At 42.4% G+C, this 25945-nt stretch overlaps 1 protein-coding gene across 2 annotated transcripts; it reads left to right on the top strand.

Moving 5' to 3' along the window:
• Positions 1 to 474: 474 nt before the first annotated feature.
• RNASEL (ribonuclease L) lies at positions 475 to 23888 on the top strand. Of its 2 annotated transcripts, none has more exons than XM_060643775.3 (7): positions 475 to 746; positions 3917 to 5597; positions 15169 to 15254; positions 16475 to 16680; positions 17569 to 17701; positions 20411 to 20544; positions 21654 to 23888. In XM_060643775.3, the coding sequence occupies exons 2-7, from the start codon at positions 4121 to 4123 to the stop codon at positions 21790 to 21792; spliced, it is 2175 nt and encodes a 724-aa protein (XP_060499758.1). In that variant the 5' UTR covers positions 475 to 746; positions 3917 to 4120; the 3' UTR covers positions 21793 to 23888. The 2 variants fall into 2 exon arrangements, with proteins under 2 accessions (XP_060499758.1, XP_060499760.1); XM_060643777.3 differs by having other exon boundaries at positions 4084 to 5597.
• The last annotated feature ends 2057 nt before the right edge of the window (positions 23889 to 25945 follow it).

The following is a 25945-nucleotide window of genomic DNA, read 5'->3' on the forward strand; positions in this document are numbered from 1 at the left end:
CAGTGCGAGGAGAGTGGCAAGAACCGAACTTCTAGAGTAGAAAGGAATCTTAAAAACCATGCTCCACGAGCATGAGGCTCGACGCGGTTAAACCATCCACCCACCTGAGGTCACTCCCCTAAACAGCCACAGTGCTGGCTGCAGGACCAAGTCTCCAGACTGCCATCCTGGTGCCCGCCTGAGGAGGCCTCCGTGCCTCGGGGAGTGAGTGAGTTGAGTATGCCCACATGAGTGAGGGAGCTTGGGCTTTGGGTTTATCTAGATTCTCTGAGCCACAGGTTCATCATCAACAGGTTTGTTAGGGGTCAACTGGGGTCATGTCACTTGTGAAGCAATGGGCAGGGCGCCTGGCACACAGTCAGAGTTCAATAAATATGCATTTACCACTCATTTCCCTCAGAAAGGTCGGGATTTAGAAGAACATGTAAAGATGGAGCTGGAAGCAGTGGCCTGAAAGCCTAAAGGGCTGAAAGATGAACAGCTCTATACTGGATGTCAAATTAGCCAGGGGCAGTCAGAGTGGGGGCTCCACTGTCCTCTAGAGGGCTCTCTGCTCAGGCCCTGATCCTTTCTTTTCTGGCTCAGTTTTTTCTCCTTCTCTCAGCTCCGCCCTGTGGCTCAGGGACCTCTTGCAAGAAGTGCTTTCCTGTAGGCGACAGGCTTTGAAGATTATACGACCTCAAAGGAATAGCTGAGGGGCGTATAGGACTTCAAAGGAATAGCTGAGGGGCGTCTGAGTTTAGAAGGTAAGACCTCACAAAGAGGAGAGCTGGGAAAGCTTGAGAAGCTGTTCCCTTCGATTCCTTGGGCTCCGGATTCCTTGGGCTCCGGGGTCTGGAGGTGGAAGCGGGTGTGGGACACCTGGGAGGGAGCTCAGAGCCCGCTGGCAGGGGGCCCTTTGGTCCGGAGCTCTCCTGGGAGCCCCAAGATTTGGCCACAGTTCACACATTGCTTAACTCAAGCCTTCTTTGTCCGGCACCTCTGGTGAGTCGGAGAAAACGAAACTGAAAGCCGGCTGTTGTCTATGATAGCGCTTTTGCTGCAGTGTCTCTTTACTCTGATATTTTGTTTGGGATTTCTTTGACTCCCTTCCCTTCCCTGCTCCTTTATTTCTACCAGCCCATCTCACACCTGCTGTAACAGGAACCCTGCACGTGAACATTTGTCTCAAAGTTTTCATTGCCAGGGTGTTGTGCTTTCATAGCACGATCGATTAGATCTCTAAGGGAGGGGACTTTGATACTGTCAGGGTGGCCAGATTGCTAAAAAGTGGTTGCTATGTGGGTTCTGTAGCAGGTGCAGTTTTACAGATACACAAGTAACAGTTTGGTGCTCATGCTTGAATTGCAGTTCTGTTACTCACACCTGGTGGAGGGCCGTTGGACTAAATCAACACCATCAGGTCCCCTGTTTATGTGCTGTGTGTGTGCACACAGGTGGAGAGACCAGGATTCGCTGAATTATTATTTTTTCATAGTGGGACATTATTAGTTCTCTCATTTATTGAATGCCTAATATTTGCCATACGTGACATGCATGACTGTATTTACTGTTGCCCCCTCTGGAGGAAACAAAATTGAGAATAATCTAATGCTACACAATTAGGAAGTAACAGTCCAAAGTTACACAACCAGCGGTTCAGACTTCAATCTTGTGAGGTTGGAGCTTAAGCTCTTTCCGCTTTTCTGTATTATTTTGAATAGAAGCACAAAGAAGACCTGCCCAGCGCCAGCGAACAAACACGCTGAGAGGAATCACACTACCTGTGGCGTAGGAAATGCAAATTGACATAACACAGATTTTTTCCCCCTATAAATGAGAGTTCTTTCTTTTTTTTTTTTTTAAGAGCCCATCTATTTCTGGCAAGAGTATGTTTATATGACATCAGAAGACATTTATTAACATAGCTTGAGAGTTTTTAAAACGATCATATCCTTTTGTTGTGGGACAGAGAACTGGTTCCAAACTCAGGTTTGGCTTCTAGCTGCTCAAAAATCAACACTAGAGAGACAGGTGATGGTGGGAAAGGGAAGGTTGCTTTATTCAGGAAACTGACAACCCGGGAAGATGGCAGACTAAAGTCTCAAAGACCATCTTCCCCATGCAAGGGAAGCTGGGGAAGGCATGGGGAAAGGGAGGGGGTGGGGGCTGCGTGCCCAAGAAGCAGATGCCCAGGCAGTCATTTGTCAGTATGACCCTGAACAGACATATTGGCATCAGCAGCAGCTGGCCCTTCACTCCTCAAGGCCAGGGGTCTGCACATCTCAAGGAAAGTAGATTAGTTCCGCTACAGACCGAGGGACTTAGGTCAGCACACACAAGTGCATAGGCTTGAAGCAAATTAACACTTAAGACCTGTTAGTGTGCCATTACTCTTTGACCAGGCATTCAGTTCTTTGAAATCTATCGTAAGAAATCTATTATAAGATTTCTCATAAGGGGCGCCTGGGTGGCGCAGTCGGTTAAGCGTCCGACTTCAGCCAGGTCACGATCTCGCGGTCCGTGAGTTCGAGCCCCGCGTCAGGCTCTGGGCTGATGGCTCGGAGCCTGGAGCCTGTTTCCGATTCTGTGTCTCCCTCTCTCTCTGCCCCTCCGCCGTTCATTCTCTGTCTCTCTCTGTCCCCCCAAAAATAAATAAAAAACGTTGAAAAAAAAATTAAAAAAAAAAGAAAACAAGCTTTAGGGGCACCTGGGTGCAGTTGGTTAAGCGTCCAACTTCGGCTCAGGTTGATCTTGCAGTTCGTGGGTTCGGGTCCTGTGTCGGGTTCTGTGCTGACAGCTCAGAGCCTGGACCCAGCTTCAGATTCTCTCTGTCTGCCCTTACCCCACTTGCACTCTCTCCCTCTCTCTCTCAAAAATAAACATTAAAAAAAAGAAAGAAAATAAAGTTTAAAAAGCTAAATTAACTGAACCATTATTTAGAATGGTTAAAAAAATTCTAATTTTAAACGTCTTGTTTAAAAATTGTTTTTAAAAACTGCTCAGTAGTGGTGCCTGGGTGGATCAGTCAGTTGAGCCTCTGACTTCAGCCCAGGTCATGATCTCGTGGTTTATGACTTCGAGCCCTGCATTGAGCTCACCGTTGTCAGCACAGAGTCCTCTTGGGATCCTCTCTCCGCCTCTCTCTCTGTCCCTACCTTGCCTGCACTCTCTCTCAAAAATAAACATTTAAAAATAAATAGGGGCGCCTGGGTGGCTCAGTCGGTTGGGCGGCCGACTTCGGTTCAGGTCATGATCTCGCGGTCCGTGAGTCCGAGCCCCGCATTGGGCTCTGTGCTGACACCTCAGAGCCTGGAGCCGGCTTTGGGTTCTGTGTCTCCCTCTCTCTCTGACCCTCCCCCTGTTCATGCTCTGTCTCAAAAAAATAAATAAACATAAAAAAAATAAAAAAAAATAAATAAATACTGCTCGGTAATAAGGAAATGAAGCAACTGTTTGGTGGCATAGTGCCATTAAATTTTTTTAAGTTTATTTATTTATTCTTGAGAGAGAAAGAGAGAGAGAAAGAAAATCCTAAGCAGGCTTGATGCTATCAGTTCCGACTCTGAGGCAGGGGCTTGATGTCTCAAACTGTGAGATCATTACCTGGGCTGAAATCAAGAGTTGGCTGCTCAACCAACTGAGCCACCCAGGTGCCCCAACCATTAACAATATTTTAAAAGACTTTGCAGTAACATAGGAAATTATTTACACTATGGCATTAAGTGAAAGAAAGCAGGATATTTATACAACATCTTTACATAGCATGATCTCAACTATTTTTAAAAAATGTATAGAAATATACTAAAATGTTAACAATGATTATTTCTGTGTGGTGGGACTGTAGCATAATAATTTTCTAGAGCAAATAGTTCTATATTAATAACCAGATTAATTTTTCCAATTCAAATGCTTCCTCACTATTGTGAAATTACAGATAGCTCTCTCATCTCCTGGTGGGATGTCAGAAGACTGCAAGAGTATTGTTTTCCCTCATACTGCTGGTCCACAGTCAGATAATTCCGATTTACCCTGACAGGAGTTCTAAGAGCTCCATGTCTCTTTGATCAAGTCCCAAGAAGATAAATTTTCATTTTCTTAAAGGAAAGGCACAGAGTTGTAGCCATTGGTAATTACCATCATGGAGAGCAAGAGCCATGACAACCTTCAGGAGAGACCCACACCCTCCAGCAAGGGGAGGGCATCAGTGGAGGACAACCAGTTGATCAAAGCGGTTGAAAAAGAAGACATCAAGCTGGTTCAGCAATTGCTGGAAGGAGGGGCTGATGTCAATTTCCAGGAAAAGGAGTGGGGCTGGTCACCGTTGCATAATGCGGTACAAAGTGGCCAGGAGGACATGCTGCATCTTCTGTTTCGTTATGGCGCTAATCCTTGTCTGAGGAAGAAGAATGAGGCCACTCCCTTCATCATCGCTGGGATTGGAGGAAAGGTGAAGGTGCTCGAACTTTTACTTTCTAAAGGTGCAGAGGTCAATGAGTATGATGCTAATGGCTTCACAGCTTTCATGGAAGCTGCTGTGAATGGTAAAGTCGAAGCCTTAAGATTCCTATATAAGAGTGGGGCAAAGGTGAATTTGAGTCGAAGGACAAAGGAGGATCAAAAGAGGCTTAGAAAAGGAGGGGCCACAGCTCTAATGGATGCTGCTGAAAATGGACATGTAGATGCCTTGAAGGTCCTCCTTGATGAGATGGGGGCAGATGTCAAAGCCCGTGACAACATGGGCAGAAACGCTTTGATCTATGCACTTAGGAACTCTGATGATAGAAAGGTGGAGGTCCTCACTCGCCTTCTGCTGGACCATGGGGCTGATGTCAATGTGAGGGGAGAGAAAGGGAAGACACCCCTGATCCTGGCAGTGGAAAAGAAGCACTTGGGTTTGGTGCAGATGCTTCTGGAACAAGAGCATATAGAGATTAATGACACAGACAGTGAGGGCAATACAGCACTTCTGCTGGCTGTCCAACTCAAACTGGCAGAAATTGCTCAACTGTTATGCGAGAAAGGAGCCAGCACAGACTGTGGAGATCTTGTTATGATAGCGAGGCGCAACTATGACAGTTCCCTTGCAAAGTTTCTTCTCCTTCATGGAGCCAGAGAAGATTTTCACTCTCCTGCTGAAGACTGGAAGCCTCAAAGCTCACGTTGGGGGGAGGCCTTGGAACATCTCCACAGAATATACCGCCCTATGATTGGCAAACTCAAGATCTTTATTGATGAGGAATATAAAATTGCTGACACTTCTGAAGGGGGCGTCTACCTGGGGTTCTATGAAGGGCAGGAAGTAGCTGTGAAACGCTTCTATGAAGGCAGCACACATGGACAAAAGGAGGTCTCCTGTCTGCAGAGCAGCCGAGCAAACAGTGACTTGGTGACATTCTATGGGAGTGAGAGCCACAAGGACTGTCTGTATGTGTGCCTTGCCCTCTGTGAGCAGACACTGGAGGAGCACTTGGATAAGCACAGAGGGGAGGCTGTGGGAAATGAGGAAGATGAATTTGCCCGGCATGTCCTTTTCTCTGTATTTAAGGCTGTGGAAGAACTACATCTACTGTGTGGATACACTCATCAGGATCTGCACCCCAGAAACATCTTAATAGGTGAGTCTCCCCAGTCTTCTCTTAAAAATTGTGGGATCTTTATTTACAAAAGGAAAGGATTTTCATTATAGATAGGAAAGGAGTAGAGTACGTGTATACTATTCTGTTCAAGGACTAACGAAACTGATTCATAATTATAGTGCAGTCTCTCCTGCTACGAGGTATAACCTTTACCCCACATGGAGGTCCCAGATGCCAATGGAATACCAGGCTAACCTTATACTTCCTTTGACAAATGCAAGTATGAAGGTATGTCTTAGACGGGGTCAGCTCCAGAAATTTGAATTCCTAAAGTAGCCTGCAAGTCAGAGAATCCTGAAGTTATGTTCCTTCAGACAAGATGGTAGTCACCGTAAAACTGAATGGCAAAACTGAGGTCAAAATTGGGCATGCCAGGATAAGATGCAACACAGTGAAACAGCCTCCAAGTAGGCAGAACAAGGCACTACCCACTGGCTCAAGCCAATAAACAAACATACAAACAAACAAACAAACAAACAAATGAAAGCAACATTAAAGAAAAGAAGCAGAGCTGAATGTAAAGTCCCAGGAGGCAATGTGGTGCAGTAGAAAGAGTCTTGGCTTTAGACAGGTTGAGGGAGGCTTGCAGCCCAGTCCTGCCACTTGGTAGCTTTGCAACCTCAAAGTCACTTGGTTCTGTGAGGCTTAGTTCTCTCATTTAAGACTGATAATACTGCTTTGATAAGGTTGTTATGAGGTCTAAGTGCAGTATGTTAGACAAGTTACCTGTGCTATAGGTGCTCAACCAAGGCCAAGTTCTTGTCTAGAGAGCTAAGCAGAAACAGGTACCTAATATACAGGCATGCATTGAGATTCAAGCTAGGTGTAGGGGAACAAGACAAAAAGAGGGTTCAGGTATGGAAAGGCAGAGAACAGTGTTTAAGGTCCTGGACAAGACCTGGAAAGAAGTAGGTAAATCTAAGAACACAACTGGAATCTGGCTTTTAGTTTGAAGCCACTAGTGGCACTCCTTCCTGGTGTTAACCAACTTTGCTGGGGAGACTGACAAAGGCCAGAAATATGTGCAGCTCTACCAAGTGAAGCAGTCTCAAGATTCAGCCAAGGGCAGGTTCCTTCCCGCTTCTAAATGTCTATCTTGATGCAAAAGTGTCATATATTATGTTCTAAAGAAAATTACTTGTCACTACCTATTCTTCAGAACCTCTGGCACCACCTCTTCTATTCTTAAGCTTGAACAATAAAGAATAGACTATATTTCTGCCTCAGGTGGTGAACCTAACATATACTAGAGACTATTCTTTGTATTAAATCCCTAAAATGATAGGGAAAGATGGTTAAATGACTTCATAGCTGAGATCACAATAACAAAAGAAGTTTTACAGGACAAAATCTTTGAAGAGTCATTAAGAGACTGAACATGATTGGATGGGGTTAAAGAAGGACACAGGAGCCAGTATAAATGCAGAAGGCCACAACTAGATGTTACTCATAAAAGTGGGATCAGTGCAAAGAAGCCCCACTCAAGAGTAATGGAAGCCAGAGGCAGGAGAGGACAAAGGACCAGGTAATAGGCAGATTACTGCATTGGTAGAAACTAGGAAGCTCAAACCCTGTGCATCCCCTCTCCCCCACAGACCAAGCATCTATGACAGGCCTGTCTGTCTGCAGACAGGGAGACAGGGCTGCTACTCAAGACACTGGGTGGTTGATGATCTCAAGAGAAACAAAGAACATTTAAACCCACAAGATTTGTGCCAAAGCACCCTGCTGAATGGCATGTCCTTCTTACCCCTAAGTTTCACTGAATAAAATGTAAAGCAGTTCTGACAACTGCCTCCATCCCCCTATGTTGGATAGCATTAACAGAAACAACTCACAGGGCATCAGGGATTCTCAACTGCAAAGTGAGGCTTATAGTAAAAAATCACTTAAGATATTCATGAAGTACTGATACCATAAAAGAGATGCATGAAATAGAAGAATTAACACCCAAGGAAACAAAGCTAATTGAATGTATTAGTTTCCTATGGTTGCTGAAACAAATGATCACAAACTTGGTGTCTTAATAGAACCTTATGGGGCGCCTAGGTGGCTCAGTCAGTTAAGCCTCCAACTTTGACTCAGGTCATGATCTCATGGCTCCTGAGTTCGAGCCCTGTGTCGGGGCAGGCTCTGTGCTTACAGCTCAGAGCCTGGAGCCTGCTTCAGAGTTGGTCTCTGTCTCTCTGTGCTCCTCCCCTGCTTGCACACTCTCTCTTTTTCTCAAAAGTAAATAAACATTAAAATTTTTTTAAACAATAGAAACCTATTCTCCCACAGTTCTGGAGGCCAGAAACCAGTACCACTGGCCCCAAATCAGGTGTCAGCAAGACCAAATTCCCTCTGTAGGCTGTGGGGGGAGACTCTGTTCCTTGCCTCTTCCTCTTGGCTGCTGATATTCCTTGACTTGTAGCATCACTTAATCTCTGCCTCTGTAGTCATATTGTTTTCTCTTGTGTTGTCAGATCTCCCTTTGCCTCCACAGAGGGTAGTTGTTAAAAGTTCTCACTACATAAGGATGTACGTGATTACACTTTGGACTCACCCTGCTAACCCAGGATAATCTCTCCTATTTTAAGATTCTTAGTCACATCTGCAAAATCCTTTTTTGTTTTGACTATATAAAGTAATATTCAGGGGCGCCTGGGTGGCTCAGTCGGTTGAGCATCTAACTTCGGCTCAGGTCATGATCTCACAGTTTGTGAGTTCGAGTCCCGCGTGGGGCTCTGTGCTGACAGCTCAGAGCCTGGAGCCTGCTTCTGATTCTGTGTCTCCCTCTCTCTCTGCCCCTCCCCTGCTCATGCTTTGTCTCTCTCTCTGTCTCAAAAATAAATAAAACATTAAAAAAATTTAAAAAAATAAAGTAATATTCACAGATTCCACGGATTAGTACATGGGCATTTACTTAGCTTACCTTATTAAGTAACCACAATACAACTTTAAATATAATTAATAAAACCAGAGAACAAAGATAGGTCATGTCTTCCAAGAAGCAAGAATAAGCATTGTGAAAATAACCAAATAGAGAATTTGGAATTTAAAAATATGATTGTTTAAAATTTTAAAACTTGGGGTGCCTGGGTGACTCAGTCGGTTGAGTGTCTGACTTCACTTTAGGTCATGATCTCACTGTCTGTGAGTTCCAGCCCCGCATCAGGCTCTGTGCTGATAGCTGAGAGTCTGGAGCCTGCTTCAGATTCTGTGTCTCCCTCTCTGTCTGTCCCTTTTCCACTCATGCTCTGTCTTTCTCTCTCAAAAATAAAATAAAAACATAATAAAATAAAAATTTAAAACTCAAGACTGGGTTGAAGATTAAATGAGTGAACTAGAGGATGTGCCCAAGAAATTCTCCAAGGAAATAATAGAAAAGTATAAAGGGATGGAAAGGGAAAAAGTTTAAGAAGTCAGGAATTAGATCCAGAAGTTCTAATAGGCATTCCAGAGGGAAGAAGAGAGTGAGGCTGAAACAATATTTGAAAAAAAAATCGCTGAGAATGTCCCAGAACTAAAAGATAGATGTAGTTCTCTTATTGAAAAGACTCACCAAGAGCTGAGGATAAGTATGGAAAAAACCCCATTGAGCCACATCTTAAAGGAATTTCAAAGCATCAAAGAAAAAAGAGAAAACCTCAAAAGCTCCCAAGAGAAAAAAAAATTACCTACATAGAAACCAAAATCAGATTGGTAAGAGACTTCTCTCATCAGCAACCTGAATGCCAAAGGAAGGCACTGATGAGAAAGAGCCTATTTAACAGCTGAATGTTAGTGTCACCCCAGAATTCATATGTTGAAACATTAATCTCCATATGAGGGCACTTGGAGATAAGACCTTTGGGAGGAGATTGGATCATGAGGGTGGAGCCTTCATGAATGACATTAGTGCCTTTTTTTTTTCACAATTAGAAATAATTTTTTTCATTTTCTCCAGCTTTATTAAGACAAAATTGACATGTAACATTGTGTGAGTTTAAGGTATATAATGTGATGATATAATATACGTCTATATTGCAAGATGATTACTACAATACAGTTAGTTAACACATTACCTCACATAGTTGCCGTTGTGTGTATGTGTGGTGAGAACTTATAACATTTACTCTCAGCAACTTCAAGTATATAATACAGTATTGTTAACTATAGTCACTGTGCTGTGCATGACATTCCCAGAATTTAGTCATCTTGTAACTGGAAGTTTGTACCCTTTGACTGCCTTTAGCCATTTCCCTGACCTCCACCACTGGCAACCACCAATCTACTCTCTGCTTCTATGAGTTCAGTTTTTTTTTTTTTATTATTTAAAAACATTTTTTTAAATGTTTATTTTTAAGAGAGAGACACAGAGAGACAGAGAGACAGAGAGACAGAGCATGAACGGGGAAGGGGCAGAGAGAGAGGGAGACACAGAATCTGAAGCAGGCTCCAACCTCTGAGCTGTCATTACAGAGCCCAACTTGGGGCCTGAACTCATGAACCATGAGATCATGACCTGAGCCAAAGTTGGATGCTTAACCAACTGAGCCACCGAGGTGCCCCTCAGTTTTGTTTTGTTTTGTTTTGTTTTAGATTTCACATATAAGTGAGATCATATAGCATTTGTGTTTCTTTGTCTGACTTCTTAAACTTAGCATAATGCCTTCAAAGTTCTCCATGTTGTCATAAATGGCAGGATTTCTGTCTTTTTATGGCTACATAGTGTTCCGCTCTGTGTGTGTGTGTGTGTGTGTGTGTGTGTGTGTGTGTGTGTACCATTTATTTATTTATTTATCCCTTCATCTGTCAATGGACACAGCCAGTTTCTATGTGTTGGCTAACATAAATAATGGTGTGATGAACCTGGAGACGCAGTTACCTCTTCAAGATGGTGATTTTATTTCCTTCAAATATACTTTTCTATTTTATCAATTTTTAATTTTTTTGAGAAACCTTCACGGTGTTTTCCATAGAGGCTGCACCAATTTACATTCCTACCAACAACACACTAGAGTTTCCTTTCCTCCACATCCTCACCAGTGCTTGTCATCTGTCTTTTGGTGATTATTCTAACAGATGTATGGGATGATATTACATTATAGTTTTGTTTTGCACTTCACTAATAACTACTGATATTGAGCACCTTTTCATGTATCTTTTGGCTCTTTTAATGTCTTCTTTGGAAAAAATGTCTATTCAGGTCCTTTGCCCATTTTTCAGTCAGAACACTTTATCTTTGCTATTGTATTGAATGAATTTTATAATTCACTCCAAACCAGATATCTGATTTGCAAATAGCTTTTTTTAAATTCTGTACATTCCCTTTTAATTTTGTTGATGGTTTCTTTTCCTGTGCAGAAGCTTTTAGTTTGATGTAGTCCCTCTTGTTCATTTTTTTTGCTTTTGTTGCCTGTGCTTTTGGTGTCGGATCTAAACTATCACTGCTGAGACCAATATCAAAGAGCTTTTCCTCTATGTTTTCTTCTAGGAGTTATAGGGCTTCTTACATTTCAGCCTTAAGCCATTTCAAAGTAGTTTTTTAAGTGGTGTAAGACAGGGTTCCACTTTCATTCTTTTGCATGTAACTATCTGTTTTTTTCCAACATCATTTTTTGAAGAGATTGTCTTTTCCCCATTGGGTATTCTTGGCTCCCTTGTGAAGAATACATATGTGTGGGTTTATTTTGGGGCTCTTGATTCTGTTTCATTCATTTTATACCAGTACTACATTGTTTTGATTATTAGAGCTTTGTGATATAGTTAAAAACCAGGAAGTGTGATGCCTCTAGATGTGTTCTTTCTCAAAATTGCTTTGGATGGATTAATGCCCTTATAAGAAGAGGTCATAGAGGGCTGCCTGGGCAGCTCAGTTGGTTGATTCTCTGACTCTTCATATCCACTCAGGTCATGATCTCATGGTTTTTGAGGTTAAGCCCTGTGTTGGGCTCTGTGCTGATAGCATGGAGCCTGCTTGAGATTCTCTCTTTCCCTCTTTCTCTGCCACTCTGCCACTTGCACTTTCTCTCTCAAAATAAATAAACAAATAAATAAACATTAAAAAAAAAAGAAGTCATAGAGCTAGCTAGTTATCTTTCCACCATATGAGGACACAGCAAGAAGATGGCTGTCTATAAACCAGTAAGAGGGTCTTCACCATGAACCCAGTCCTGCTGACACTCTCATCTCAGATTTCCAATATTCAGAACTGTGAGAAATAAATTTCTGTTGTTTAAGCCACTCAGTCTATTGTGATTTGTCATAGCATCCAGGACTGACTGAGAGAACAGTCACATTATTATTGTTCACATGTGATTCAGAATAAATACATATTTTTGACTGCAGTATTATTAGCACACAGTGTTTTATTAGTTTCAGATGTATAATATAATGATTCAACAATTCTATACATTACCCACTGCTCATCACAATAAGCACACTTTAATCCCCTTTATTTATTTCACCCATCCCCCTCCACTTCCCCTCTGGAAACCACCAGTTTGTTCTCTGTATTTAAGAGCCTGTTTTTTTGTTTGCCCCCTTTTTTTTCTTTGTTCATTTGTTTTGTTTCTTAAATTCCACATGTGATGAAATCCTATGGTGTTTAGGTTTCTCTGACTTATTTCACTTAGCATTATAGCCTCTAGGACCATCCATATTGTTACAAATGGCAAGATTTCATTCTTTTTGATTGCCGAGTAATATTTCATTCTCTCTCTCTCTCTCTCAATATATATATATATATATATATATATATATATATCTTCTTTATCCACTCATCTGTTGATAGACACTTGGGCTACCTCCTTATCTTGGTTATTGTAAATAACGCTGCAGTAAACATAAGGGTGCATATAACTTTTCAAATTAGTGTTTTGTTTTCTTTGGGTAAATATCTGGTAGTGGAATTACTGAATCATATCATATCTATTTTTAATTTTTTGAGGAACCTCCATACTGTTTTCCACAGTGGCTATAGTAATTTACATTCCTACAAACAGTGCACACTTTTTCTCCACATTTTTACCAACATTTATTTTTTGTCCTTTTGATTGTAGCCATTTTGACAGGCATAAGGTGATATCTCATTGTGGTTTTGATTTGCATTACCTGATGATGAGTGATGTTGAGAATCTTTTCATGTGTTTGTTGGCCATTTGTATGTCTGCTTTGGAAAAAGTTTCTATTCAGGTCCTCTGCCCATTTTTAATTGAATTGTTTGGGGTTTTTTTGGTGTTGAGTTGCATATGTTCTTTATACCTTTTTGGCATTAACCCCTTATTGGATATCTCATTTGCAAATATCTTCTCCCACTGAGTAGGTTACCTTGTCGTTTTGCTGATGGTTTCCTTTGTTGTACAGAAGCTTTTTATTTCAGTGTAGTCCCAATAGTTAATTTTGCTTTTGTCTTCTCTTCCTGAGGAGACATATCTAGAAAAAATGTTTCTATGGCCAATGTCAAAGAAATTACTGCCTATGTTTTTCTTTTTCTAGAATTTAATGGTTCCAGCTCTCACATTTAGGTCTTTGATCCATTTTGAGTTTATTTTTGTGTATGGTGTAAGAAAGTGGTCTATTTTCATTCTTTTGCATGTAGCTGTCTAGTTTTCCCAACACCATTTGTTGAAATACATTTTTTAAGCATTCAAGGATCCAGGAAAACTTTCTGCCCACAGACCCTACATGAAAGATCTGCTAGAGGATATGCATAAGGAAGGAGAGAGAGTCTGGGAGAAAATAGTAACTTACAAGAAGCAAAGAATAAACAAAGAAAGAATTCATTGTTTATGTAAATTATGCACATTGTTTTTTTTTTAAGAATTACAAATATATTAATCTTAGATGACATCACTGTGGTGGGAGTGAGGATGAAGAGGTTCTTGATTCATTCATTGACAGCAGGGTGGAGTAGGCAGATTTTGTCCGGACTCTGCCCATCGACTGTTAACAGTCTGTGATGATGTAAGTTTAAAATTTTGATAGCACTTTAACAATGTCTATTGAATCTAAACAAAACAAAACAAAACTGGGGCTTGTTAAAAAAATCAAGTGTTAGGCAGAGATGTGAAGTGTTCCATCAGGCACTTGCCAATTTAAGTAGTAGAACTCAGCTCCAAGTGGCTTAAACAATGAAGGGGATTTATTAGTTCAAATAGCTGAAAACAGTCCCTGGTTATGATCTGCATCCCATCTGCCCCTTCAACCTACTTTCCAACTACATCCCTCCTCTCCAGGTACTCAGCCTGCTTTCTGTCAGAGCGGAATTCTTCGGGTTCCTTTCTGCCTTGGGAATTCCTATCTGGAATTCTCTCTTCCCTGCTCCACTTATCCACTCAAATTCTAATTTTGAAAGAGAGAGAGAGAGAGAGAGAGAGAGAGAGAGAGAGGGAAAATGCAAGCAGGGGAGGGGCAGAGAGAGAGAGAGAGGGAGAGAGAGAAGCCCAAGCAGGCTCCATGATGACAGCATGGAGCCTCATGTCGGGCCCAAATTCACAAACTGTGAGATCATAACCTGAGCTGAAATCAAGAGTTGGATGCTCAACCAGCTGAACCACCCAGGTGCCCTAAGAGTCCTTCCTCAAGGAAGACTTCTTTCCCACATACAGCCATGTGGTTCTTGTTATAAACTTTCAGTTTCCTGCACTTTTGGCTAGTACTTTTAAAGTTGCAATTAACTTTGTGTTTATTTGTGTAATTATTCACTCAATATCTATCTCCTTGTTCAGCGACTCTGAACCCTGCAGGGTCTGTGCCGTGTTCTCCTCCTCCACTGTCATTTTCCCCCTCACTAGACCCTTATTGAATAATTTAGTGGAAGCATTTTTGTTAGACTGTGGGTTTCCGTGCAACTTTGATATTTAAGTTCAGAATAAAAGGGGTTCGAGAAGCACACAATTCTACTGACTGTCATCCTATCTGGAGTTACCCAGTTTTCTTTCTTTGACTCCTTCAAGCCAGAAGCAGGAGCTACTTCTTCAAGGACAGATCACTGACTTGTTCTCCTCTCATATTGTTCCGGATCTCTCCTGTCCATGCATCCCTCTGTCTGAGGACTCAGTGGCTTCTTTCTAGGGAGAAGGATTCTGAAGAGGGGATGAGGCAGTGACTCATAACAAGCACATGGTTTATCCATGATAACTGCTTACAGCATCATAGTGGTCTGTGGGTGATGGGCTTGATTTAGTGGAGTGCTGTGCTAATCTGGCCTTGGATTTGGAATCTTGTTGGTTAGCTGTTGTGTAGCCTTAGGAAGTCAACATAACTCCTGCCAGCAGTTTCTTTATAAATCTGTGCTCTTTGCCCCCAGGAATTGCCTGAATGGGGAGCTAGTTAAATTTATCCTCATCCTACCTCACCCCCAGGACTGGAAAAAAATAAAATTTAAATCCTGCCCTTGGCATATAACTAACAGGTGAAACGATGTGGTGCACATGGCTCTTTTGAGGAGTAAATGGCCATGCAGATATAAGCTTTATTGCTGCTTTCTTCGGCGATGGTAGCACATTGCGGAACATATTTATTTAAATTAATTACAACAGGAAGAGAAAGGATTTTCATTGCATCTCTACAAACTATCCTCTAGATTCCAAGAATGCTGTTTGCCTGGCAGATTTCGATAAAAGCATCAAGTGGGGTGGAGAGCCGCAGGAAATCAAGACAGATCTAGAGGTAATTTCTACAACTAGTTTACTTTTCCATCTTTCACCTTCCTTTTTTGTTTCATTCATTCCCTTATGTCCTATGGCCAATTAGAGTTCATCATTTCTATTTTAACTAACTTTCACAGCGTTTTCCCAGAGATCGCTGCCTTCAGTCCTGTGCAGACAGTAGCATTTCTCTGGGTTGGTGTGGAGTTGGTTGTTGCTGTGGCTCCTTTCTGTATCTCTTTGGATCTCTCTCCTCCTGCACCAGCTAGATAGTAAATAAATCGAGCATGCCACATCTCTTCTAAAATTACCTCCAAGAAGCATCTCCAAATTACCTCCAGAATTTCTGCAGGAGGTATTTTCTGCCTAAGGACAAAGCAGTTGAGATTTCTTTTCCCATTCCATCCAAACTGGGGTGCTAAACTCCTGGGAGGGCCAGATACTACAGCCCTCTGAAACACAAGGGAGGGATGAGATTGATCTTCAGCTTGAAAGAGACTAATCTTGGCCAAAAGGGTTAAGACCCTGAAATAGCTGTTTCTCCTGGGAGGAGAGAGGGCAAAAACAGAGCCTGACCTCTGCAGACCAAAGGTTCCAGATTGATTCTGATCCTGTCAGGGCAGCTTTGTCCTGGGGGATTCTCCAGGGTGCTCAACTTTCAACCCCAGGAGCAAGAGCTCTCTATCCATGTCTGGCCTTTGCTGTTAAAAGCCTCAGATTTTAGCTTCTTCCCTGACTGGTGTCTTGCCTGCTGCATGAAGTTCCTATGCTGACCTCCTTCTTTGCCTTTCCTCCCTGTCATGACCTAACTCCTGGGGCTATCACTCTGTCCCACTGGACCTGGACTGGCTCCTTTATCTGCTCCCTGACATAGCCCCAACCCAAAGTCCCAGTTCCCAGCCAGATTCCTACCATTTCCCTTGCTTAAAATATTTTTCTTCTCCCCTGTTTATCTGTATGCTGTCCATACTTTAAGATCAAGCTCAAATTCCTCTTCCTTTAAGCAGTCTGCCCTGACAACTCTGGCCCATGATTACTTTTCACTCCTTATAAACCTCAGTTGTGGGGACCATATACTGCCTCGAAGGGTTCTTTATACACTACCTGTGTCTTTTCTCCCTAATAAGCCTGTGGACTCCTTGAGATTTCTCCCACTTTCCATTTGGTCATAACCTATATCACACCTCCATACAGAGTGATAATTCATGAATACCTTTAGCTCAATTTATGGGTTTCATGCAGGCCCTTGGACTGCTGGTCCTATATGTGGTAAAGAAGGGAGATATCCCTTTTGAAACCCTGAAGACTAAAAGTAATGAAGAGGTGATTCAGCTTTCTCCAGATGAGGAAACTTGTAACCTCATTCATCACCTGTTCAACCCTGGAGAAAATGTGAAGGAGCATCTGAGTGGCCTGCTGGGTCATCCCTTCTTTTGGAGTTGGGAGAAGTAAGTAAAGCTTGATTGCATATTTCAGGCATCCAGAAGGGAGACAATGAGTGTATTAGTCAGGAGATTTTATATATAATATATATAAAATCATATATCATATATCCAAATGATAAATATAAATATATATTTATTTTTCATAAGGAAATGGCTTAGGCAGTACTGAGGCTGAGAATTTTCATGATCTGCTTCTGCAAGCTGGAGACTCAGGAAACCCAATAGTGTAATTTAGTCTAAATCCAAAGGCCTGAGAGCGAGGGGGCACTGATGATGGGGATTCCAGTAAGGGTCTGAAGGCCTGAGAGCCAAAAGGGGTGAGGGCAAAAGAAGGTTGATGTCCCAGATGAAGCCATAAGACAAGAAGGGGTGAATTCCAGGTTTTGTTCTATTCAAGGACCTCGGGGGATTAGACGAGGCCCATTCACAAGGGGAAGGTGATCTGCTTTACTGAGTTCACCAGTTCAAATACTAATCTCATCTGGAAACACCTCACAGATATGCCTAGAATAATATTTAATCTGGGTCTCTTGTGGCCAGACAAGTTAACACATAAAATTAACCATCATGGTTAGGTGGTGTGGGAAGGAGTTAGTCTGGAAATCAGAAGACCTGGGCTCTCCTCTCAGCTTGGCATCTCCTGATTGTGTATCTTTGGAGTAGTGACTTAATGTCTCTGGATTCTGGTTTTGTTTTCTGAGGAAAAGAAAAAGCCGGGGAGGGGGGGGGGAAGGGGGAGCGGAGAAAGAGAGCAAGATGCCTGCTTCTTCCATCATACAGAATTTTTAGAGACATGGTTTTACTACTTTTATCAAAAACCAAAAGGTAACATTGTTGTTTCTGAAAAGAGAAGGCAGAGTGGAATGACCATGATAATTTTGTCATCTTCAGCCGCTATAGGACCCTTAGGGATGTGGGAAATGAATCGGACATTAAAATGCGAAAATGTAATAGCAGGATTGTCCAACTACTGCAACTTGAAATGTCTGAATGTTCCAGAAGTTTTGCCCAGTGGACTTCTAAGGTATGAACGATTCCTGTGTCTGGAAGTTATTCCAGGAATAAGGATCTGTGTAATGTGTTATGTTAGTTTTTTTTCTTTTTTTAACTTTCAGTATACTATTGGCCTGGCTCAGCCAAGGGGTGGAAGATGTGATTTCCCTGCCTTCCTCCCCATCCCAGCCCCCTCTGCCCTGTTGGGTCTCTGTCTCATCTTTCAGAGGTTAGGCCCTCCTGACAGACAGACTCTCATCTAGACTTCTCTTCAGGATGGCCTCGTCCCAGCCCAGGAGTCTTTTCCTTTCTCATGGCTCTTTCCCTCCAGCCCTGGTTCTAAGAGAGGCCTGGCTAATCATCCTATTACTATTGTGACAAGAGCAGCTGATTAAATAGAGTTTAACCCCAAGGAGGTCCCGCACCATGAGACTTCGCAGTCCAGGGAGAGATTGGCTGCCTCTGCCAACTGTCCAGCCCAGCTCTGAGGGCCCACATACACATCTACATTCTGCCTGGGGAAACACACCATGAAGAAATCTTTCAAATTTCTCTTCTTCAAGAAATGGTCCACCTAACTTGAACTAAATACAGTAAAACATAACAAATTAATCATCACCTCGATCTGGTCAATGCTACCAAAACTTTCGTTATTATTACTTAGCAGATACCTATCGAGTGCCAGTTTCATGCTAGACCCATGTGAGGCTGTGGGCATGTAAAGCAGAGTACAGCATGGTCCATGGAGGGCCAAGAGACCCACAGAAACACTGGCTGTATGATACATGCTGGGCTCCGTGGAGACAGTGCAAAGCACTATGGGAGAATCCATATCCCCAGGTCTTTGACCGAAACCAATAGCTTCCCAATCATATGCCTGATCTAGGACTGCTTGTCTCACACCTCTTTGTTTCTGGGTCTCATTTTGCTTTCCTTCCCTTGTTTGCCTCTAGATGACACATCACACTCATAATTGCTGCCTTAGTGTCCATTTCCCCCCACTACCCTGTAAATTCCAGGGGGGCAGAGACTGTCCGTAGTCATGTCTGTTACTGAATTCCTGGCATGGAGTAGGTATGCCATGACTCTTTGCTAAATGAACATCTATAAAACTTCAGCTAAAACTTAAACTTTTAGGAACAGAGAAGTTTGAAACAAGAACAAGTGATAATAACAGCTGACAATTCTGTAGCACTGAATCTGTGGCAGTTATAGTTCCCAGGGTTTTGTGAGAGTTTCCACAGCTAATCCTTATAACAACCTCTGAGGCAATTACCTCCCTTTTGTGGGTGGGCACACTGAGGCACAGGCAAATACTTTTTCCAAAGGCACAGAGCCAGCAACAGAATCTGAAGCTGGGCAGTCGGGCTGCTGATGCTGTGTGCTAAAGCTACTCACTGCACGAAGTGATGATGCCATGAAGTCCACCCGTTCATTTAATTGCTGAGGAAATTGAGACTCAGAGGTATAACCTGAAATAGCCAGACCTGGAAAAGAAAGATTGGCAGAGCCTGGGAAGGAAAACCTGTTCTTTTGTTTCCCAGTTCATCAGTTCTTTCCCCAAAACTTCATGGACTTATGATGCATTTTGACTGACTTCAAGCCTTACCTTTTTACTATTTTTTAGGTTTTTTTTTTTAAGTTTATTTATTTATTTTTGAGAGGGAGAGCACAAGCAGGGCAGGGGCAGAGAGAGAGAGAGAGGGAGACACAGAATCCAAAGCAAGCTCTAGGCTCTGAGCTGTCAGCCCAGAACTTGACGTGGGGCTTGAACCCATGAACCACAGGATCATGACCTGAGCCAAAGTTGGATGCTTAACTGACTGAGCCCCCAGGCGCCCCTCAAGTCTTATCTTTTAATTCCCATTTGAGACTTTGACTTTCTGTCAATTCTCACGACTTGCCCATTTTCACGGTCATACATTCAGCTTTGCGGCAGCCCCGAGGAGCCAAGTTTTCCAGCGTGTGCTCCTGCCTCCTCCCTCCGGGGTGCCCCGCGCTGGCGTGCAGTGGCTCAGCCCTTCTCCCAGGTGCGCTGCACGTGGCACATGTGGACTGTCTCAGCGGGTCTTCGCTGGGGTGGTCTAGTCACCCGTGATTCTTGAGGGACTCTATCTTCACGACTGTTGGGTGCTATTCTCTTACCCCTAACGCTTTGTAAAAAGGAGAGCCACCTACAAGGGTGCAAACACACAGAGAAAGGCATGGGCTTGGGAGACGCTGCTGTGAGATACTTAGAGGCAAGGAGGAACATGGAACCTTTGGAAATAGGATTCAGAACAAAACAAAACCCACCACACTCATTTTGGCAATGGCTGCCGGGTCCGATTTTAGTCTGAACACCCCTCTTCAGGGGGGAAATGTAATCAATTACCAACTTGGACAGGTGGCCACCAGGATAAAAATATCGTACAGTCTAACGAGTAAATTTCCTAGGATAGTAGCCAACGAATGTCTAAACCATGTTTCAATATATTTAACTTCCTATGAAAACAGTTCACTGAGAAAATAGATACCAGAATGTGAAGTTACTTATAATCCCACATCTAGACACAACTACTGTTAGCATTTTGATGTTATAGTATTTACTTCCGTTCTTTTTCTTTCTATTAATTTATTTTATTAATCAGTGGTAATTTGGGCATATATTCAAATTCGCATTTTGCCTTTTTGTACTAATAGTGCATTAGGGTTTATTTTGTGTTGCTACTACATTTTTGCTTAACATTTTGTTTTGTAGATTGACAACTACGTTATGCAAGAAATGAATAAGTATTATGAAAACAAACGCAAACGTTATAAGAATACTGTGTGTGATCTGTTAAAGTTCATCCGGAATTTGGGAGAACATATTAATGAAGAGAAAAACAAAGAGTAAGTACTATTTCTGTTCCTGCAAGTCATCTATGAAATGAGGGTGATTTAAAAATCTAATTCTAGGGCCGCCTGGGAGGCTCAGTCTGTTGAGTGTACGACTTCAGCTCAGGTCATGATCTCGTGGTTCCTGAGTTCAAGCCCCGTGCTGGGCTCTGTGCTGACAGCTTGAAGCCTGGAGCCCGCTTCGGATTCTGTGTCTTCCTCTCTCTCTGCCCCTTCCCCATGTGTGCTCTGTCTCTCTCTCTCTCTCAAAAATAAATAAACATTAAAAAAATTAAAAATCCAGTTCTAAATTTATATCTGCTATTTGTTAGAATAGGAAATTTATTTTGATGGAAGAAAAGTAATTCCTCCCCTCTGGAAAAGGCCAACACAAGGGTCTTACAGTGAATGACAGATGTGCCCCGCAGGCTCTTATCCTCCTTTTTAGCTATTGCTGAGCTCTCTTGAACAGAAGGGTAGTGACTCCCTTGTGGGAAGAAATGCAGGGGCCCGGGCAGCTGGCTAAAGTGAATGTGGTGCTGTAAAAGTCTCAAAAGTAGCCCCTGTTAGTGAAATCAGCTTTTGCAGCTTAAAATGTTAGCTGTAAACTCACAGAAAGCTTGCAGTTTTCAGGTCTCTTTTGGATTTTGGAATTGTAGATAAGGGACTGTGGAACTGTATCATCTCCATGTTATGGAGAATAAAACGGGTTCACAAAAATCAAGTTGCTAATTAGTTGAAGAGTTAGGAGATGAATCTTGTTCTGTCAGATTAAAAAAATTTTTTTTTAGTGTTTATTTATTTTTGAGAGAGAGAGAATGTGAGCAGGGGAGGGGAAGAGAGAGAGGGAGACACGGAATCTGAAGCAGGCTCCAGGCTCTGAGATGTTAGCACAGAGCCTGACACAGGGCTTGAACTCACGAGCTGAGACATCATGACCTGAGCCGAAGTCGGATGCTTAACCGACTGAGCCACCCAGGTGCCCCTTGTTCTGTCAGATTTTAAACTCCTTACTCCCTCTGCTCTAGAAACCAAGGGAACAAAGAGATCTTTGGACGCAGATGCTATAATGGGGGAAGACGATTTGGGGGCAACCATGCCAATATGTTTATGTTTCATTTCAGGATGAAGTCGAGAATTGGAGAACCTTTCCAGTATTTGCAGGAGAAATTTCCAGATCTGGTCATCTATGTCTACACGAAACTACAGAACACAGAATACAAAAAGCATTTTCCCAAAACCCTCAATCCCAACAAGCCTTAGTGTGATAGAGGTCATCCCTGAGTGGTGGCTGAGCTTTTAGACTTCAGGGAGGTACTTACTTAGCTGTGATCTTGGGCAAGTCACAACTCTCTGTCTGGGTCTCTTAACTAACCTGGTTGTTTGCGGGGATGTTAGATAGCGGGTATATCAGGCCCTGACACAGTGCCCAGTTTTCCTACATGTTTACAACAGAAAAATGTATATGCTTAAACTACCTTCCTTGTCTTTTTTATGGGTAAAGCTTAGTGCTAGGAGCTGGGAGGGCATCCTGCTAAGATTCCTCTTGTCAGTTGCACCCCAGGAGTTGAGTGGCTACACCTGTAATGCTTCTATGTTTTACCTTGATTGTCTCATTTAATTCTGCCAATGACCTTGCAAGACAGGGTTTATTATCCCCATTTAAGAACTGGCGGACCTGAGATTCAGAGAGTTTGAATTACTTGCCCAAGATCATACATCTTGCATAGAGCACTGTATAAATGCATTTCGTGTTATTGTTATCACTTACTTGGGTATTTAGAACTTAGTCACTAGCCCAGGGATCTTCTGGGTGGATCCCCAAAGGAATATGCCAAAGGGACTCCAGAAAGCTCATTCACTCATTTACTCCACTTATGCATTCATTCATTCATTCAATATTTGTTGAACACCTAGTATAAGACCAGACACTAATTGTATGAATTCCATTCCTTCTAGAACGACCTACATTGGTTTTCCATGACCTCAAGGAAGTTCTCAACTGGGGGCAGTTTTGCCCCTCAGGGGCCATTTAGCATCATCTGGGGATGTTTTTGGTTTTAAATCTGGGAGATAGGGAATGTTATTGTCATCAGATAGATGGAGGTCAGGGATGATGCCAAACATTCTATGATGCACAGTATAGCCCCCCACAACAGAGAATTATCCAGCCTAAAATATCAGTGGTACCAAGACTGAGAAACTCTGCCTTAAGGAATTGGGACACTTTTGAACTGGCTTGGGGACCAGGACCATGGATTGTGTAGACCACCTCACAGAGGAGTGACTTGGATTTATTTTCTTGCTTTTGGATTTGTAGTGAAACAATTCCAGTGTCACCTCCTCAGAAAGCCCCCTGAGCTCCCCCCACCCTCCATCCCCCAGTCTGAGTGCTCTTTCTGGCCCCCTAGCACCCATAACCAGAGCATGCTTCTCTCCACCTTGAGCTTGCTTCTTCCTCACTGGAATGTAAGCTTTCAAGGACCAGTGATATTTATAATGTTTATTTATTTATTTTGAGAGAGAGAGTGAGGATAGGTGAGGGAGGGACAGGGCTCAGCATGGAGCTTGACGTGGGGCTCGATCCTACAACCATGAGATCATGATCAGAGCCGAAATCAAGTGTTGGACACTTAACTGACTGAGCCACCCAGGCACCCCAATATATATTTTTTGATTTGTATCATTAGTGCCTAGCAAAATGTCTGCCATATGGTAACATTCAATAAATAGTCACTGAAAAATGAATGAACCATCTTTATAAATGAATAATAATGTTACCTTACATTTTAATCGTGCTTTATAATTTATAAATTACACCCACATATTTTCTCTTTTAGTTTTCAAAATTATCCTGTAAGGTAGGTGTTGTTATCTTCATTTTGCAGATGAGGATAGAGACATATTGATTTACTCTAATACATAGCTAGAAAGTATCACTGTCTTGATTTGAACATATTTTCTGGCATTAAGTCTGATGTATTTTCCACTTATCCTCATTCTGGTGGTCAAGGTGGAGCCTTGAATGGGAGGAACTGGGGATAAAACAGTATCTTAGGTTCTTTCTGAAGAGATGATGACAGTAAATGAAGTTAAGAAGAGTTGGAAGTCAAACTAAACATAATTGACACTGATGTCCTCCACTCTCACCTATGATTGCATGGATCATCCTCTCCTTGCTTAAAAAAAAGGTACTGGAAGAAAGAAACTTAAGGCTGTTCTGTAAGGTTTTAGGAGAAGCAGGATTGCCTTAGATTTTAAAATTAAGGTTTGTTTTTCTGATTTGTAGTAAGTACCTGGTTATGTCAATCAAAATGCCCATTTGTAAAGCATAGTCAATAAAACTTGGAGTCATCTTATTCAGTCTGATTTTCTCTAAGTGATATTTCCACTATAGAGAGTGGTGATAAATATAATAGAAAATGCTCAATGAATAATTCCTGGTTAGGTTTTAAGAAAGGGCATCCTCCTCTTTAATAATGGGAAAAGGAGCCTATTTTCAGCCCTTCAGTAATTCTGGAACAATTTGAGGCTGGGGTGTCTGTAGAGAGAGAAGGAAGGAACTGATCGTTTTACCCTCTGCTTTCATTCTCTGAGGGTTTCTGTGGATGCTCTGCAAATATTTCTCACTTGGTCCTCATTATCACAAACATTTCACTGAGTTTGTAGCTCATGTTAGGTGCTATGTTAGGCAAGGTGATCCTGTGCCTGGACTTGTCAAGCAGAAGTGCCAGTTACATAGAGAAGAGGGAAGTTGCCCACCTGGAATGTACTGGACAAGCAATACAGGGGAGACAATTGTGGTAAACGTAACAATTACCACTTCTTGAGCACCTACTGGTTTCCAATGCCTAATCCTTCTATACATGACATCTATCAACACCCAGGACAATGCTATGAGATGCAATTATTCCATTTTACAGAAGAGGCAATAATGTGCAGAAAGGATCGATAAGTTGCTCGAGTTCACAAAGGTGGTAAGTGGAAGAGCTAGGATACAAACCCAGGTCTGCAACTCCATCAGGTGTGGCCTCCCCAGAGAGCCAAAGATGGTGACTTTGGCAGGGCTGAATGATAATTGTGAGTGGGGCTTATTGCAGCTTTCGTCAGTTGCTCCAGTGCAGCCTAGGAGGTCAAGATTACCCATGACCTTCATAGCACCGAATCCAATGACACTTCTCTGTTTTCACCAGTCTACCAGCTGACCACTCTTTTGCTTTTTCACCTGCCGCCATTAGCATTCTCAGCACCACACTCACCTACTTTTTCTCACCCCATTGTTTGCTTCTCCACAATGTCCTTTGCCAACTCATTTTCTGCTCATCCTCTAAACATTGAGTGTCCCTGACTTAAGCCTCAAGCAATTCACTTTTTCCCCCCTTTCTCCTTAGACGATCTCTTCAAATACCATGACTAATATTATCATAAATAGGCAGAAGACATCCATGTTTTGAAATGCAGGTTCTACTTATGGATATTACCATCTTCCACCTAATTGCCCCCAAATTATTAGTCTTGTAGGATTCTTTTCTCCACCCCTCAACATCCAATCTATTAACAAGCCCAGTTGGTTCTCCTTCCAAAATAAATCCCAAATCTGCTCACAACCTTTTGTTTCCACTACGTGGATCAAACCACAATGATTTTTCACTGGAACTGAAGCATCAGCCTCATAACTGACTTCCATACTTGTTCCCTAACAATCCTTCCTCCACAAAATGATCTTGAAAAAAAAAAAATCAGATCAGGTCACTTCCCTGCTTAAAATCCTCCAAAGACTTTTCATTGTAGTTAAGATAAAACCCAAACTGTCACCATCACATAGAGAGTCCTAGAACTCTGTGATAATTGCTTTCACTCTCCTATCTTGCACTGGCTGTATCTCTGTTCCTCAAGAATCCTGAGACCATCACTTCCTCAAAGGCCTGGATTTTGTGGTCCTTTCTGCCTGGGGTTTTATCCTGCTGATCTTAGCATGATGGTTCCTTTCATCCGCTAGGCCTCAGCTGCTGTCATTCGATGGGATTTCCTTGTCCAAAGTTGTTCACAACGATCATTATTTTTGAAGATATCATAGGACTAATCACTATCTGAAATGATCAAATGTATTTGTTGCCATTAAGAAAAAAACTTTCCACATCATTAAGGAAATCAGGAAAATCACACCAGGAAATACCTTGCATCTGCCTAATCCTTAATCCACACAAATGTGCGTATTTCCCCTGAAAGGTAGAGCTGGAGGAGCCTGGACTTCCTGGCCAAAGGAGGCCAGGTTGGGTTGCTGGGGCACTCACCAGTAAGAGAGACCCGAAAGCCCTGATTGCTGGAGAAGCTGGAGCCCCATCAGGTGAGCAGTCCATTTGGGAGGGGGTGGGTATTAACTCACCAGCTAAAAGTTGACATTAGATTTTCCTGG

This window comes from Panthera onca, chromosome F1 (assembly GCF_046562875.1).
Source record: "Panthera onca isolate mPanOnc1 chromosome F1, mPanOnc1 haplotype 2, whole genome shotgun sequence".
Taxonomy (NCBI): Eukaryota; Metazoa; Chordata; class Mammalia; order Carnivora; family Felidae; genus Panthera; species Panthera onca.

Bases quoted from the DNA above. Each gene is read 5' to 3' on its own strand.
- RNASEL (XM_060643775.3), top strand. From the start codon at position 4,121: ATGGAGAGCAAGAGCCATGACAACCTTCAGGAGAGACCCACACCCTCC. The intron at 17,702-20,410 runs GTATGAACGATT...TTTGTTTTGTAG, and splicing joins TTGCCCAGTGGACTTCTAAG to ATTGACAACTACGTTATGCA. The intron at 20,545-21,653 runs GTAAGTACTATT...GTTTCATTTCAG, and splicing joins AATGAAGAGAAAAACAAAGA to GATGAAGTCGAGAATTGGAG.